This window comes from Lipophrys pholis, assembly GCF_963383615.2.
Source record: "Lipophrys pholis genome assembly, chromosome: 5".
In the NCBI taxonomy this organism is placed as follows: domain Eukaryota; kingdom Metazoa; phylum Chordata; class Actinopteri; order Blenniiformes; family Blenniidae; genus Lipophrys; species Lipophrys pholis.
In genome coordinates this window covers 3,289,411-3,304,142 of record NC_137628.1, presented here as the reverse complement: position 1 = coordinate 3,304,142, position 14,732 = coordinate 3,289,411, and the positions used below count along the sequence as shown (strand labels likewise).

Below are 14,732 nucleotides of genomic sequence, written 5' to 3'. Positions count from 1 at the left end.
GTGTCACTGCTGGATTTCGTCTTTGACGTCAGTGCGGTCAAAATTTCCCTCGTGTAGAAAACCATTAAAAACTCAGTGAAACAGTGCACTACCTGGAGCATTGGATCATTTATCTGTTTTTCAGGTCATAATGGAATCATCCAAGCTGAAGGACTAACCCGGCTGCAGGCAGAGAAGGTCCTGGCCAGTAAGAGGTTAAAATAAGATTTCCTGGACAGCCACACCCTTTGTAATAATGTAAACAACAATGCCGTGATTTGTGAAATATTTTCAATGTCATCAGGCGAATAAAGTGCAAAGACAAGATATTTTGTTTTATGATTCACTTTAATGGGTTTTGTAAATATACATTCGTTTTGAAACACATTCAACAGTTGGGACAGGGACATGTATAGTGTCCCCGTGTGTGTGTGTGTGTGTGTGTGTGTGTGTGTGTGTGTGTGTGTGTGTGTGTGTGTGTGTGTGTGTGTGTGTGTGTGTGCGTGTGCGTGTGCGTGTGCGCGCGCAGGTGAGAGATTTCTTTTCTCTACTTTTCATAACACTCTGTTCTGCAGAACAACACGCTCTTCTGTCAGTCACTGTGACGCTGCCAAGCTGCGGAGGGATGGGTGGATGGATGGATGGAGGAGTGGATGGAGGGGTGAAGTGATGGAGGGAGGGCAGTGTGAGTCTATATAAAGACAGCTCTATCAGCCACATCACCACACTCCGGCTGAGTCGGCAAATGAAGCGCCACCTCACTGACTCCGAAACTGATCGTGTTCAGACGATGGAAATCGGGCGCATGACGACGGGCGCACCGACCACCTCCGTTCCCGTCCCGCGCCCTCTCCAGCGTACCACCATGGAAGGTCCCAAGTTTCATGGTAACGTGGACGCACAGTGCGCCGGTCCCTCCAAAGTCTTGCTGGCTTACAAAAGCGCGTCGCAGCGCCTCAGTTCGTCGGGGATTAAAGCGGGTTTGGGTTTATTGAAAGTGGCCACGTCTCAGTGGAAACACGAAAAGAAGACGCGCTCGGGAGCAGCTACTATAAGGCCACTGCCCTCCGCCAACAGCGGCCACCCGTGCAAGAGATCGCCCCTGGATCAGCTGGCGGCTCTGGTTCTCCATGGTCAAACACAGCAGCACCAGCTTGATCACGATCACAGACGAGATCCGGTTTATTCCACAAAGCCGCAGAACTGTAAGCGCATCGTGGTTCTTGGAGCACCGCGAGTGGGCAAGACATCCATCCTCAGAAGATACCTCCGGGATGGATTCGTAGAGGACTACAGTCCCACCTCAGAGGATTTCTTAAGAAAACTATTCCGCATCCGCGGAGAGACTTATCAAATCGACATCCTGGATGCTTCCAGGGAAAGAGAATTCCCAGCCAAGCGGCGACTGTCCATCCTCACCGGTGCGTATATGGCCTTCGTCCTGCCCTCAGTTCTGAATTAGAAAAAGATAATTTTCTTCTGTATATGTAATAATTGTTGACGATAACTTGTCTGCAGTGATAACGTAATCGATGTGTTTTTCTCTCATGAGCGTGATTAATGTGCAGATAGCTGGCTGTGGGCTCATGTTGTTGTTTTTCTTTTTCTCTTTCCTACAGGAGACATTTTTCTTCTCGTGTTCAGTCTAGATGACCGGAGTTCCTTCGAGGAGGTGTGCGCCCTGCGAACTGAAATACTGGCAGCCAAATCCAAGCTGAGCAGGTCCGCTCCAGAGCATTGCGCACAGCCGCGCGTCCCTCTGCTGGTCTGCGCCAACAAGGTGGATCTCCTGGAGTCCGAGCGAAAGATAACGCAGGCAGAGGTGCTCCAGGCTCTGGGAGATGACTGTGCCTATTTCGAAACATCAGCCAAAGACAGTACGAATCTTGAAAAAGTCTTTGAGACTCTCGCCAAGCGAGGCGGACTTCCGACCGAGACCGGCCCGTCGCAGCACCGCAAAGTGTCCCTGCGGTCGTACCAGGCGATGCGAGCGGGTCGCGTGGCGGGCAGAGGGAACCAGGCGCCGGGGCGAGACGATCCCTGCGGCACCTTGTACCCGCTGGCTCGTCGGCCCAGTTTCCGCACAGATCTCCGTCAAGTTATTGGGCCACAAACTGCGAGAAAGCCCGCGAGAGGAAAGGAGAAATGTTACATTCAATGAGAGAATGACAATCAAGTGTTACAGAGCTCCGAAATCAACAAATAATGCATTGTTTTGTCTTTTTTAAATAAAAATGTGCTACATTATTGTTTTGTAATTATTTAAATGCCAAAATTCACATAGTCTGCACACGCAAGCACGTACGCACACTGGGGTGAAGGAAAAGGTGGGTGGATGCTGAGTCAGCATGGTGATTTCGTTACTGTTGACAATTACATAACCCATATACAGAAATCTGTGAAAAAGGAATCCTTTTTCCTCGCCCACTCTTCTTTTCTCTCACTCTTCTCCGCGTGTTTGTGTGTGCGTAACACCGGAGTCGTGATGGCCAGGAGTTCACGGCTTGAATCCCACACATGAAAGTCCAGGTTTCCAGCTGGCATGCACAGTATACCTTTCTACTCCCACGCTATAGATTAAAATAACTCACCGCGCCCAGTCACTCTGCTCCCGAAGAGTTAGTTCAAATGGGCAATTTAGGAAAAGTCAATAAAGATGAGCTAAAATGTGACACTAAGAGATGCCAACACCCCTGGATAAAGAATAATAATGAGGAAAACAAGTAGGAAAATTATATTTGTCACCTGAATGAGAACAAAGAAACCGTGTCCTCAGTTGTCCGTGTGAATAAATAAGTTGTTTTCTTCTTTCTGAATGTGAAGGCTGTCCTCTCCTCATGCAGGAGTTTTGCTGTGTCTGGGTTTCCATGGGCACTGCCTCTGAGTTTACTCAGCAACAGACTCACTGCAAACCTTTAAACCTTCTATGGCTTTATCTCTCCTGCGTGCTCATTTGTGACAAGAGAAAAAGAAAAACCTATGTCGGTTTTTCAGGTTAGGAACTCCACATCCACATCCTAAGTAGTGGTAACAGTAGTAATAACACTGTTCCACTTTTTTCCCTCCACCTTTTGCGCAGAGAATGAAAAATAGGTGTTATTGTAAAAGATTAATTAGAAAGTGTGGGGTGTACAAACTATATTCATGATGCCGAAAAACATCTGAACAAAGGGTCAAAGAGACATGGAAGGCCACATCAGCAACCTATTGGTTGAGCACAAAGAGCCATCAGGCACATTATCATCGACTAAAGAGTAATATTTGAAGAGCTCGTGAATATAATTACACGAATAGTGCTTTTTATTTTTCCCACTGAGCGTTTAGAGCGGCGAGCACCGAGGGGGATTTCAGCGTCGAACAGTCTGCAGCACCACTAAAATACAGCTAAGCTGCAATCTTGACTCATCACGCGCTCTAAAACTCCCACATATTATTTGAAGCCATTCAAACGTAGGAAAGAGAGGACGATTCACAGTGACCCTTAAGTTATGAGGGAAACACCAGGCAAACCTCACCTTTTCGTGTTTCCCTATAGTTGAAAGCGATGACGGCGTGTTCATAGTGTAGTTATTGTTCTTTATATTGATATATGACACACGACTCAATAGATCTGTGATTTAATGTAGTCTGAAATCTTGATTGTTGAACTGACTGTGCTGGTTAGCTCTGCAAAATGTCTTTCTCATTCTCAGAAATATAACTAAAAACGCACAGACTTGATGGATGATTCGCTGATTAAAATAGGAAAGCTTCAATATTAAAGCCCAACGTTTTAAGCTGAGAACGTATAAAAAAAACGAAGATTATTGAGGTTCAAGATTCAAGATGAGTTTAATTGTCATTCAGCAGTAACATCGAGGATGCGTGGCTGAAGGTGGACTGTTTGAGGAGAAGGTGAGAGGAGGAATATTTTTCACAAATGTAAAGACTCTTGTTTTTAATCTGACAATATTTAATCGCAGTTCCTTCTTGTCTGATCTCATTTTTCCATTTTGTGGGCTGTCGCATGCGGGGAGTTCACATTGCAGGAACCGCAGCCGCTTACCTTCCAAGTGTGCCCCCAGTGACTCAGACGCACGTGCAGCAAACACTCTTCTTTGTTAAAAAAGCAATCAACGCACCCACAACGAGGCGCGCCGCAAAAACTCTGGCCTGAACAGATGCGCGCCGCTCTGCCAGCACGTGAGGAGGACTCTCTTGTGTGCATTTTCTCCCTCATTTTGTGACACACAAACGCAAACGTACATATAAAGCTGCAGAAACGTGACACTGTTTTCCCACCGAACCTTGTTCTTCACTTGAAGAATTGTTGTGGCAGCAAAGAATCATCAGACCTCGTTTTTATTCACTGGGTGTATTGCTTGGTAATTTGTTATGTTCACCACTGGTGTGTCTCACACACGCACACACACACACACACACACACACACACACACACACACACACACACACACACACACACACACACACACACACACACAACGTCACGTACAGAAACCAGGCAGAGCTCCCTCTCTTCAGTATTTGAAGTTAATGAATAAAAGACAGTGTGTGAAGGAGAGGAGGGGCAGCAAGACAGGTGAAGATGAAGGAAGTGTGGGTGAGTTCAAGTACTGTCAACCATGCAGTGCACAAAGAACAGAGGATGGAGTGGGAGCACATGAGTGGGTGAAGTGCAGAAAGAGTGAAAGAGTGAGGGTCAAGGTAAAGACAGCAGACTTGCCATGATGTAGGAGGTGGCCTTGTCTCAACAGCCGGGAGGTGAAGATACTGAGACTCTCAGAGTGACCAGGCTCACAAAAATAGATGGACGGATTAGAGGAACTGACATCAAGAGAAGTTTAGTGGAAGGCCATCGTTTGGACAATTTGATTCTATTGGATCCATTTTGTTTCGATTCGATTCGATTCAATTTATAACGCCAAATACATCACAGTCCTTTCAAGGCACTTGTACAGAGAATAGCACAACAATTCCACATGAGTAAGAAGAGCCAGACTCAAAAGAGGTAGTTTTCTGCTGTTCCAGTTGGAGTGAAGGGTTAGAAGGAGAGGAAAGGATAAGACAGAAAGACAGATTGTGGGTAGAGATTCGAACCCTGGTTCAAGTGGTGGGGTTGGAACCCTCCATTGAATCCAGCAGACAGAGATCCATTCGCTGCAGACAAATCCTCCCGTTGCACTCCTGAAGAAAAATTGTGTCAGAATTACAGGATGTTGTCGAGCTGACAGGCAGGAGGAGAAAAGGAAGACCACAGATTCATTGATGCAGAGGAGAAAGTGAGATGAAGGCAAGTGACTGTGAGTAAATTCTGGTTTAAAATGCAGGTTTGTGGTCTGATATAACGCCGGGTCAGAAAGAAAGTGTATTGAAACATGATTTAAAACACCTGTCCTTCCTTTCAAAACACTTCATGCACCACACCTGACCACTGCCCCATGATCAGACATCTAACGCTACTCCATCATCTGTGACAACATGGAAACATGTTCAGCTGGTGTGTGGAGAGCCATGCGTGTCAACAGTCCAAACAGCCACAGGATGAGGACAGACCGATAAGGACAAGGGCTGAACCCGTCACTCCACGACGCCACGGCAATACATCCGACACAAACACACACCTGCCACCGGTAGACGAAGCACCTTGTCACATCAATGGATCTCCCCTGACTTGCTATAAGATTAAATCAGATGTGTGTTGTTGGAATAAAATCATTTCCGTCAACATTACTGATGGCTGACTGTTGTTGTAGCACATTTAAAAAAAAAAAAAGAATCCCTCAACATCTGTGATTATGCATAAAGCTTTGGAGACTTGATGTGACTGGTTATACGCACACTCCTGTAAAGTGGAAAACACTTTGTAATTTGAGAAAGTAAAACAGGGAGGGGTTGTTTTAGGGGCGATTGGTTCACATTTGACAGCAGCTGCGTGATAATCCTGTCCTATTGTTAAAGGTATATGATGTTCGATTTGTTCAGGACCTCGTCAATTCGAGAACTTGTGGTAGTTCGTACCCACAGCACAGCGTACTGTACCTTTATCTAATCACATGATCACACCCCAAAAAAAATCTACCTTTCTTTCACTTAAGTCAGTGAAATTAATTGCAATATCATACATACAGCGTACAACCTGTGGATGAAAATATTTGTCTTGACAAGATACATAATATTATACAATAAACAGCCATAACATTATATTTCTGATCACTTTGGGTACTTAGTGGGGAAACAAACAACTCAAGAGCTGCAGGTTTGGAGATGTTCAGTTGTCTGGCCCTTTGCTGAACTCCCCAGTCTCAAGGACATGCGTGCACTGCTGCATGTAATGCGTGCTGTCCTCCAGCAGAGGGCAGGCTACGAACATGGTCAATGGTTTTTGAATGAGAAGGCCTTTAGTGAAACGAACGAACGTTGTTTCTGGAACTCATCGGTGCTTCTTGGCCCTCTGGGGTGCCCCAGATCACACTGTCGGCCCCCAAACCACCCCCCTTTCCAGTATAATGTGTTTTAAATGAATGACTAAAAGCAGTGTTTTAAAATGGGATATCATTTTAAGCCTAACATGAAAAATATCTCTAAAATGTGCTTTAATCCAGCCGGTTCAGAGTCAGGTAACCTGGACGGGAGGTGGAAAAGTTCATGAAAAAAGACGAAAAGTCTCCTAAAATGGCTCCAAGAGCTAAAATTTTATAAAATATATCTTTGGTAAATTGTACCCATTAATTAATGTTTTGCGTTTCCAGACAAATTTTATGAAGTAGAAGATTACAAAAACGACTCTTTTAATCATAAAGCTTGCAGACCCCTGTACAATAATATCCAGGCAGCATTTTCCAGTTGCCCTCCTGTTTAACCCAAAAGGGTTAAACAGGAGGAGCACGTGCTGAGCGTTCATTGGCTGGTGCTTTGCTGAAAGAATAAACGAAAGCATCCAGGAAAACGAAACTTATACTGACACAAGAGAAGTACTACTGCTGTTGTTCATGACCAGAAGACTTCCCAACACACGGTGCAGTCCAGGAAACAGTGTAAAGGTATGATCCTGTATATTTCTATATATTTTTTTATTATAAAGAGAATGAAGTGTTATGTATTTGCATATCTGTTCTACTCATATTACTTCTGTCACTTTACTCTTCTGTTCCAGTTGCAGACATGTTGTGTGGAAAGGTGGAGTTGGTGTTGTGCATCCATGTGCTGGTCACACTCTTCACTCACTGTCAAAGTCGGAATCAAGGTCAGTCATTTCAAATGAACATACTTTATATACGAGGGCTGCACACTTGTGTTTCCATGAAAATGTAAGTTTTTTTTTATAAACTAGTGTATTGTACAATAAACTAGATAATTCCAGAGGAGGGTTTGTTGTGCCTGTTTCTCCTTTGGTCTTAAAGTCTTCCTGGCAACAGATGATGATCTCCGATCTCCTCCATGGGGTGCCTCTCCCATCCACTTCCTATGGGACATTTATTATATTTTTTTGTGATTTTCTTCTGAAACAGCTGAATCGTTAACAAGATTTGGATCAACCTATTCCCGGACGTTCTACACGTTTCAATGTTCTTTTCGTGTCCGTGCTTCCAACTGTGCATAACTAGTAAAGCTGTAAAAATAAAACGACAGAAGAATAAAATTAAATGGCCGCCGAGGATAGTAATTTGCACCTTGCTACTAAAGAACTGTTTCTTCAACTCACATGATTAAATACAAACACTTGGAATGATTGACGTTAATATCTTTGTGCTTTGAGATCTGCACTTCCAAATACCAGTGCTCTTAGTGGAGCAGTTTGTTGATTTTGAGGTTTTGTTTTGTTTTGTTTTTGGTCACCAGAGACGGAATTGATAGGACTTGTTGTTGTTGTTGTTGTTGTTGTTGTTGTTGTTGTTGTTGAACGCTTTAATGAGTAAACATCCGTCTGATTGTGATCGTCTCCATTCAGGCAGCTTGACATGCAGCTCAGTTTTGTTCACAACAACAAATCCAAATATTTGCGTTAATTTCAGTTCAAATAAATAAAATTCTTTAAAAAAAAAAACTCAATATTTATCATAATGTGCTTTTACAAAGACTGAATAAGTTTTTTTTTTTTTAAATATGAGCCCTTGAACAATATTCCTGCAGTTAGTTTACTGAGAGTTATTCTTGTGCTCCATGCAGACGTATCATGATTGATGACATTTTGATTTATTTTCCTCCACAGACTTGAAAGACCTGCGACTGATCCTGGTGGGAAAGACTGGATCAGGAAAAAGTGCATCTGGAAACACCATCCTGGGCCGTGACGTCTTCAAAGAGGACATTTCCCCTGTGTCGGTGACTGATGGCTGCCATAAAAAAGAAGTGACAGAAGGTGGAAGGACAATTGCTGTGATTGACACCCCGGGCCTGTTCGACACGCAGCAATCCATCGAAGTAGTGAAAGAAATCATTGAGGAGTGCATTGAACAGTCGGTCCCTGGACCTCACGCTTTCCTGCTGGTGATCAGCATCCAGTCAAGATTCACAAGAGAGGAGCAGGACGCCGTGCAGTGGATCCAGGACAACTTCGGCTCAGACGCCTCCCTGTTTACCATCGTCCTGTTTACACATGCCGACTCGCTGGAGAACAAATCTCTGAAAGATTATGTGTCAGAGAGCAAAGACTTACAAAGGCTGATAAACCAGTGTGGAGGCCGGTACCATGCATTCATCAATAAGCAGGGACAGAAGAAAACACAGGTCACAGAGCTCATCAAGATAATAAATGAAATGGTGGACACCAATGGAGGACGCCATTACACCAGTGAGGATTACGTGAAAGCCCAGAGGAAGATGGAAGAGGAGAAACGGAGACAAGAGCAAGAAAGAGAAGAAATGTTAAGAAAGAAGCGGGAAAAGGAGGAAAAACTTGCTCTCTGTAAAAAGTTAGGTTTCGCCTCTGCAGGACTTGTAGGTGCAGGATGGCTGTTCCCCTACGCTGCACCTGTCGGTCTAACACTTGGAGCCTTTACAGGTGTGTACTGCACGTCTGATGAAATGTAGAACTTGAGTCTGAAGGAAAAGATGGTGATGGATAGAAAGGAAGCAGTTTGATTGGACTTTAACCTCTACAAAGGCTGGTTTATTTACAAAGTGTGCAGTGGGTCCAAGGAGCTTCAGGTGAATGTCTGCAGGAAACAGCTGTATTAGCTGGATTAGCTTTACCCCAATTACATTTCTGTTTGGATTTTATGAAGAGACATCATGTATATTTCAGGTTAAATAAGACGATTCACAAGAAGAGCCATTTTCCAATAGTACCTTATGTGGTGAAAAACATCAAGATTCTAAGATTTGGTCGATGTGGGTTTGCTCGTTCTCATGGTGTTTGTTATATTGTTAATTTGGATTTCAGTTTGCTGTCGGTGTGGAAAACAAGGTTGTTTCTCTGACTGTAGGAGACAATAAAAACCTCATTTCTACCAAGTCTGAAGCTCAATCTGTTCAGCTTCCTTTCTCCCTTTTCAACTTCAAGCTTGCAAAAGTTAAGATGTTAATAGAGAATAAAAACACAATGCAATTATTCACGTGATTTGTATTTGAAATCAAAGTCACGATGCCGGTTGGTTGGTATTGGACGGTTTGGAGGACGATCCACTCGCCCCGAAAAATGAGCCCCAGCCACCATCTTTAATGCCACAAGTTTGAAAGCAATAGTTTCCGACAAACGAAAGACACAATAATCACAAGAGCCAATAAACATTAAAATAGTACAAGCATAACTGTCTTTTAACTGCATCAACAGATTTAGAAAATGGAGGGATCGAGGCCAAGACACAGAAGCGTAGGGTTGATATCGAAGCCAAACTGACATTCGGGAGTGGAACTCCAACAATTAAAGTTTTGGTGCGTAAGGTTGTGAGAAGTCAAGTAAGGTCATTTATTCTTCCCAATGCAGCTTTTAAAAGTCATCCATCCAGTTTCCAGGGAAGCCTTTGGATGAAGGTTTGTTGATAAACCAGCTCACCTGCAATCCTGACCTGCCACCCACTAAAACATTCAACACACTGGAACTGAGAAAACGTTCAACCGCTCAGCACCAGAAGCTCCACATGAAGCCAAGAAGGGAAACGGCCCGAATGAAAGAGCTGACGTGACAAAATGCACATATTCATTATCGGAGCCACAGTGATAATCAGCGTGTGGGCAGCTGGAGGTCTGAGATGCAGGTTTAGGATCGAAGGATCACAGGTTTGAATCCCACTGCTGACAACTACTGGGAGTCCCTGAGCATGACCTTTGACCCCCGAGCGTCACCCTCATTAACTAGCAATAGCATGGGTTAAGTGTAGAGGAGTACCAGTGGGATCAGTAAAGTAGACTTTCTCTCTTTTGAACTCTGACCCGAGAAAATGTTAGTTTCAGGATTTGGTAAGTTGCTTTTATGACATTTTCAAGAAAGCTCTGTATCCTGTTTTGATATAGTGTGCCGGTCTTTCTAGAAGTTAGTTCGCACTAATTATCACTACGGCTTCGATTGTTGTTCTTTCATTTCAATCTCTTGTGATTTCACAAACCGACGATCCTGACTTCACTGGACACTGAGGTCAGAAAGTCAAAATGCAGCAGTTTTCTTCTCTGTATTTGAAACGTGATCCACTCCTGCGGTCTTCTCCTCTTCTCCCCTCACTTTGAAACAAGCGCACCTCGCTCCATATCCACGGCGAGCCCAACCTGACGCCGCCTGGCCGCGAGCTCGAAAGCTGGACACTTGATCAAACACGCCGAACGTGTCTGTTTCACAGACCCTGCTCAGCACATTCATGGGACTGTGGACGTCCTCCGAGGGGATTCACAAGTAAACTGAAGACAATGCAAGGAAATAGGAAGCCCCCTATGCAGCGCCCGGGCATCCAGAAGCTTCTCAGAAAACTGGTGTGAACGTTGAGCCTCGGAGCTCGTCTGACTTCACGCCTCACCTTCTGGATGAACACGTTCGGTCACCTGGGACCTGGAAAAGGAAGATTTGAAGAAATGGCTGAAGGTAAGACAACCTCTGATTCACCATGCAGACAGGAAACAGGCGTTAACCGTCGTTTTATGAAGCGTGACAAACTGAAACAGAGAAGAAGCCAGAAGATCAAATAATTCCATCATGATGCCGGTGACTAATAGTCGGTTTTCAACTCGTGTCTCACCGGTGTGATTATCGTGTCCCAGCTATACCGCTCCGAGAGAAGAAGCAGAGGACTCTGCCTCGGTCTGACGGGTGTGGCCTGAATAGCTTTGACGGTATGTAATATAAATTTTTTTTATTTTTTTTTTTATTGTCTCTGGAGAAACAAAGCCATCAGACATACAAACCACTTTCTGATGGGACCTGACATGAATACTTATACTCTTACTGCTACCGGCAATTTATGATCCCAGTGTTGCCGATCTGGCGTTATTTAATTTGTGTTTGAAACTTGTAGAACAAAAAGCCAAAAAGCTCTGGATGTGAATCTTTTATACTCGATTCAAAACAGAGATTTTAGTTTCATTTGGGGCTGAAATCAGTTTTCAGAAGTATGGCAGCTCTTCTTGAGGCACATGAACTACCTGTAATTCAATTCAATTCTGTCCAATTCAACTTTATTTATATGGCACCGCAGACAATACGGTCATTTCTAGGTGCTTTTAACAGAGAGAAACCCAACAAATCCACATGAGCAAGCATGAGCGATGGCGGAAAGGGAAAACTCCCTCCAACAGGAAGAAACCTTTGTAGAACCAGACTCAGAGGTGGCGGCTTTCTGCTATTCCGGTTGGGGTGAGAGGATGGAGGAGAGGAAAGGAGAAGACAGAGTGGGGTAGGAAACAGACCCCGGCCAGGGCAGGGTCATTCCTCCTCAATATATTTAATTCTTGACATAGAATATAGGAAACGTCGCATAAACCCAAAGAGATTTTTTAACATCATCAAGAATTTATTATATAAATAGATAGATGGATGGATGGATGGATGGATGGATGGATGGATGGATGGATGGATGGATGGATGGATGGATGGATGGATGGATGGATGGATGGATGGATGGATGGTGCGTTAAAGACTGAGGTGGAAACTTCTGGAAATGAGAGTTCAGCGATATCTTCGACTATCCTCAAACTGCACGCTGGGAGTGAAATGTTCAACATCCAAGTATTTAACTGATTGTCCTATAAAGTGGGAACTTAATTGTTGACACACATTCATATGAGTGATGATCGCATAAAGTGAGAGTTTTGATATTTGGAAATATAGTTGACAAAATATTCCAGGGTTAGGGTTGTCAAGGCACTTTTCTTAAATACGACCCTTCCATCATTCAGCGCGTATTGAAAGAAATAGCTTACATAATAACGTGGCATATATCCTTCATGCAGCCGCAACAAACCAAGCAAAAGGAGTTCTTGGTAGTTTCCGGTGTTCATTTCAGCTCTTGTTCTTAACTGATTTGTGCATTTCTGAAACTTGAATTGAGGCAGTTACACAAACAGTAACCCCAGCCCCAGTGCAAAATAAAAAAGACTACAACAATTAAATAAAGGTCAAAGTGCACTCATCACTTCAAGTGCTTATTGTAAGACAAATGTGACTGGGTAGGTTTTAAGATTACTCAGAGAGAAATCTTCATGAAAATGTGAAAATGGAGATTTTCTTCAGAGAGAATAAAAGCACTGCTTGCCGGTGTTGTGGAAGGAGAAGCGGTTTGAACGTTTGCACGGCCTGAATTTCACATCTCCTGTCTGCCACAGCCCTGGACCTGCCTGGAGGATTGAGGATCGTCCTGGTGGGAAAGACCGGATCGGGAAAGAGTGCGACAGGAAACACCATCCTGGGGAGGGCGGCCTTCAGAGAGGACCCGAGCCCCGTCTCCGTGACCAAGCACTGCGAGACACAGAGCGGGGAGGTGGACGGCACCGCGGTCCAGGTGATCGACACTCCGGGCCTGTTTGACACCGGCATCACGGAGGACGAGCTGAAGACCAGGATAGAGGAGTGCGTGAAGATGTCGGTGCCCGGCCCCCACGCCTTCCTGCTCGTCATCCGGCTCGGCGTCCGGTTCACGGAGGAGGAGCGCAACGCCGTGAAGTGGATCCAGGACAACTTCGGAGATGACGCCTCCATGTACACTATCATGCTGTTTACGTGCAAAGATCAAGCGAAAGCCGACAACGCCCTGAAGGAGTGCAAGGAGCTGCGGAGGCTCTCCATCACGTTCGGCCGCAGATACCACGCCTTCAACAACAACGACGCAGACGACCGCGCGCAGGTCAAGGAGCTGGTCACCATGATCAAGGAGATGGTACAGGACAACGGAGGGAAGCACTACACAAACGAGATGTACGAGAAAGCCCAGAGGAAGCTGCGAGAGGAGGAGGAGCGAAAGAAGCAGGAGGAGGAGGAGAAGAAGGAGGAGGAGAGGAAAATGTGGGATGCGGAGAGGGAGGAGCAGCTGAAAGTGGAGGAGAAGAAGAAGAAGGTGAGGCGGAAGAATGTCCGCGTGGCGTCCGCCGGCGCCGTGGCCCTGCTGCTGGCCAGCGTGATCATCGCGGTGGGGGCCGACACCACGGTGGCCCTGGCCCTCGGAGCGCCCACGCTCGTCCTGGGCGCGCTCTGCGGCATGGCCGCCATTTTCTTATGGAAGGGCATCAAGTGCAAAGCCAAGACAAACATCCCAGTATAGCGAAGTGGACACATGGTGGCAAGGACGTGCCGCTTCATCTGCAGTTTGTGACACACCGAATTAAAAGTAGATTTGTTGCAATGACAGTCTCGGTATGACAGGCGTTGCTGTGCTGCCCCTAGTGGTGAATGCGTTCTGTCTCTTTACTGTATTCTGAAGTTCAGCAGTACCACACACACACACACACACACACACACACACACACACACACACACACACACACACACACACACACACACACACACACACACACACACACACACACACACACGCACGTGAATTTAATGCTGAGAGTAAACAAACGGTATGAAGTGAAAGGCTTGGCCTTGTCCTTGTTTCACCCTTTTATTGTTGGAGGCTGACATATGACTTGAACATTTAAGGCAAAACATCAATCCTGTAAATATGCGGCTCATGTGATAACTTATGTGATGATTCCTAAAATAAAATGTCTGCACAGATGAGGCGTCAATCCCCACGTACGCTGTGACGTGCTGTTTTCTTCGCTTTATAATTAGTAACATTACAAGCTCATTTTCCTGGAGGAAATGGGAAACAATGGCGAGCGAGCGTGACTGCTCTTAGGGGCGAAAACAAGGCCACCCAGCAGCGTGCTAAGCTAAAGCTAATGCTCGGCTCAAACACACCATACATGACCAAGAATGGACTGATTTAAATCAGTTACTGTTGTTCAAAAAGTTAAAAAAAACCACTAAAGCTTCTGGTTTGTTTTTAGCAAGTTTTTGAGGATTTTGTTAAGCATCTTTAAAGAAAACACACACAAACATTAATCAACACTATTTCTTTCTGTTCTCATTCATTAGGTTAAATGTGAAAGGTATAACCCAGATTAGATTATATCACAGATCTGCAACCTTTATGACCAGAACTTCCACCAGATCAAATGTAAGTGGAAAACATTTAACCTTTAAAGTTACACTAATGCAGCTCTTAAAGTTTCATTTATATTGTTTTGATATTAAAAAATGTATCTTTTGTTGCATTGATAAAGTTTAAATTACAATTCGGTTGCTTACCTTTTCATTATTTTTTGGTTTTTGTATCTCATTTTAG

At 44.6% G+C, this 14,732-nt stretch overlaps 3 protein-coding genes across 3 annotated transcripts; all 3 read left to right on the top strand.

Moving 5' to 3' along the window:
- The first annotated feature begins 706 nt into the window (after positions 1-706).
- On the top strand, positions 707-2,225 carry rasd2b (RASD family member 2b). The gene is made up of 2 exons (XM_080464742.1): positions 707-1,400; positions 1,599-2,225. The coding sequence occupies exons 1-2, from the start codon at positions 725-727 to the stop codon at positions 2,138-2,140; spliced, it is 1,218 nt and encodes a 405-aa protein (XP_080320868.1). The 5' UTR covers positions 707-724; the 3' UTR covers positions 2,141-2,225.
- A 4,638-nt stretch (positions 2,226-6,863) lies between these two features.
- Positions 6,864-9,428, top strand: LOC308110198 (GTPase IMAP family member 9-like). The gene is made up of 3 exons (XM_080464360.1): positions 6,864-7,019; positions 7,133-7,222; positions 8,189-9,428. The coding sequence occupies exons 2-3, from the start codon at positions 7,141-7,143 to the stop codon at positions 9,007-9,009; spliced, it is 903 nt and encodes a 300-aa protein (XP_080320486.1). The 5' UTR covers positions 6,864-7,019; positions 7,133-7,140; the 3' UTR covers positions 9,010-9,428.
- A 1,433-nt stretch (positions 9,429-10,861) lies between these two features.
- On the top strand, positions 10,862-14,135 carry LOC308110196 (GTPase IMAP family member 9-like). The gene is made up of 3 exons (XM_080464358.1): positions 10,862-10,990; positions 11,167-11,238; positions 12,727-14,135. The coding sequence occupies exons 1-3, from the start codon at positions 10,933-10,935 to the stop codon at positions 13,656-13,658; spliced, it is 1,062 nt and encodes a 353-aa protein (XP_080320484.1). The 5' UTR covers positions 10,862-10,932; the 3' UTR covers positions 13,659-14,135.
- The last annotated feature ends 597 nt before the right edge of the window (positions 14,136-14,732 follow it).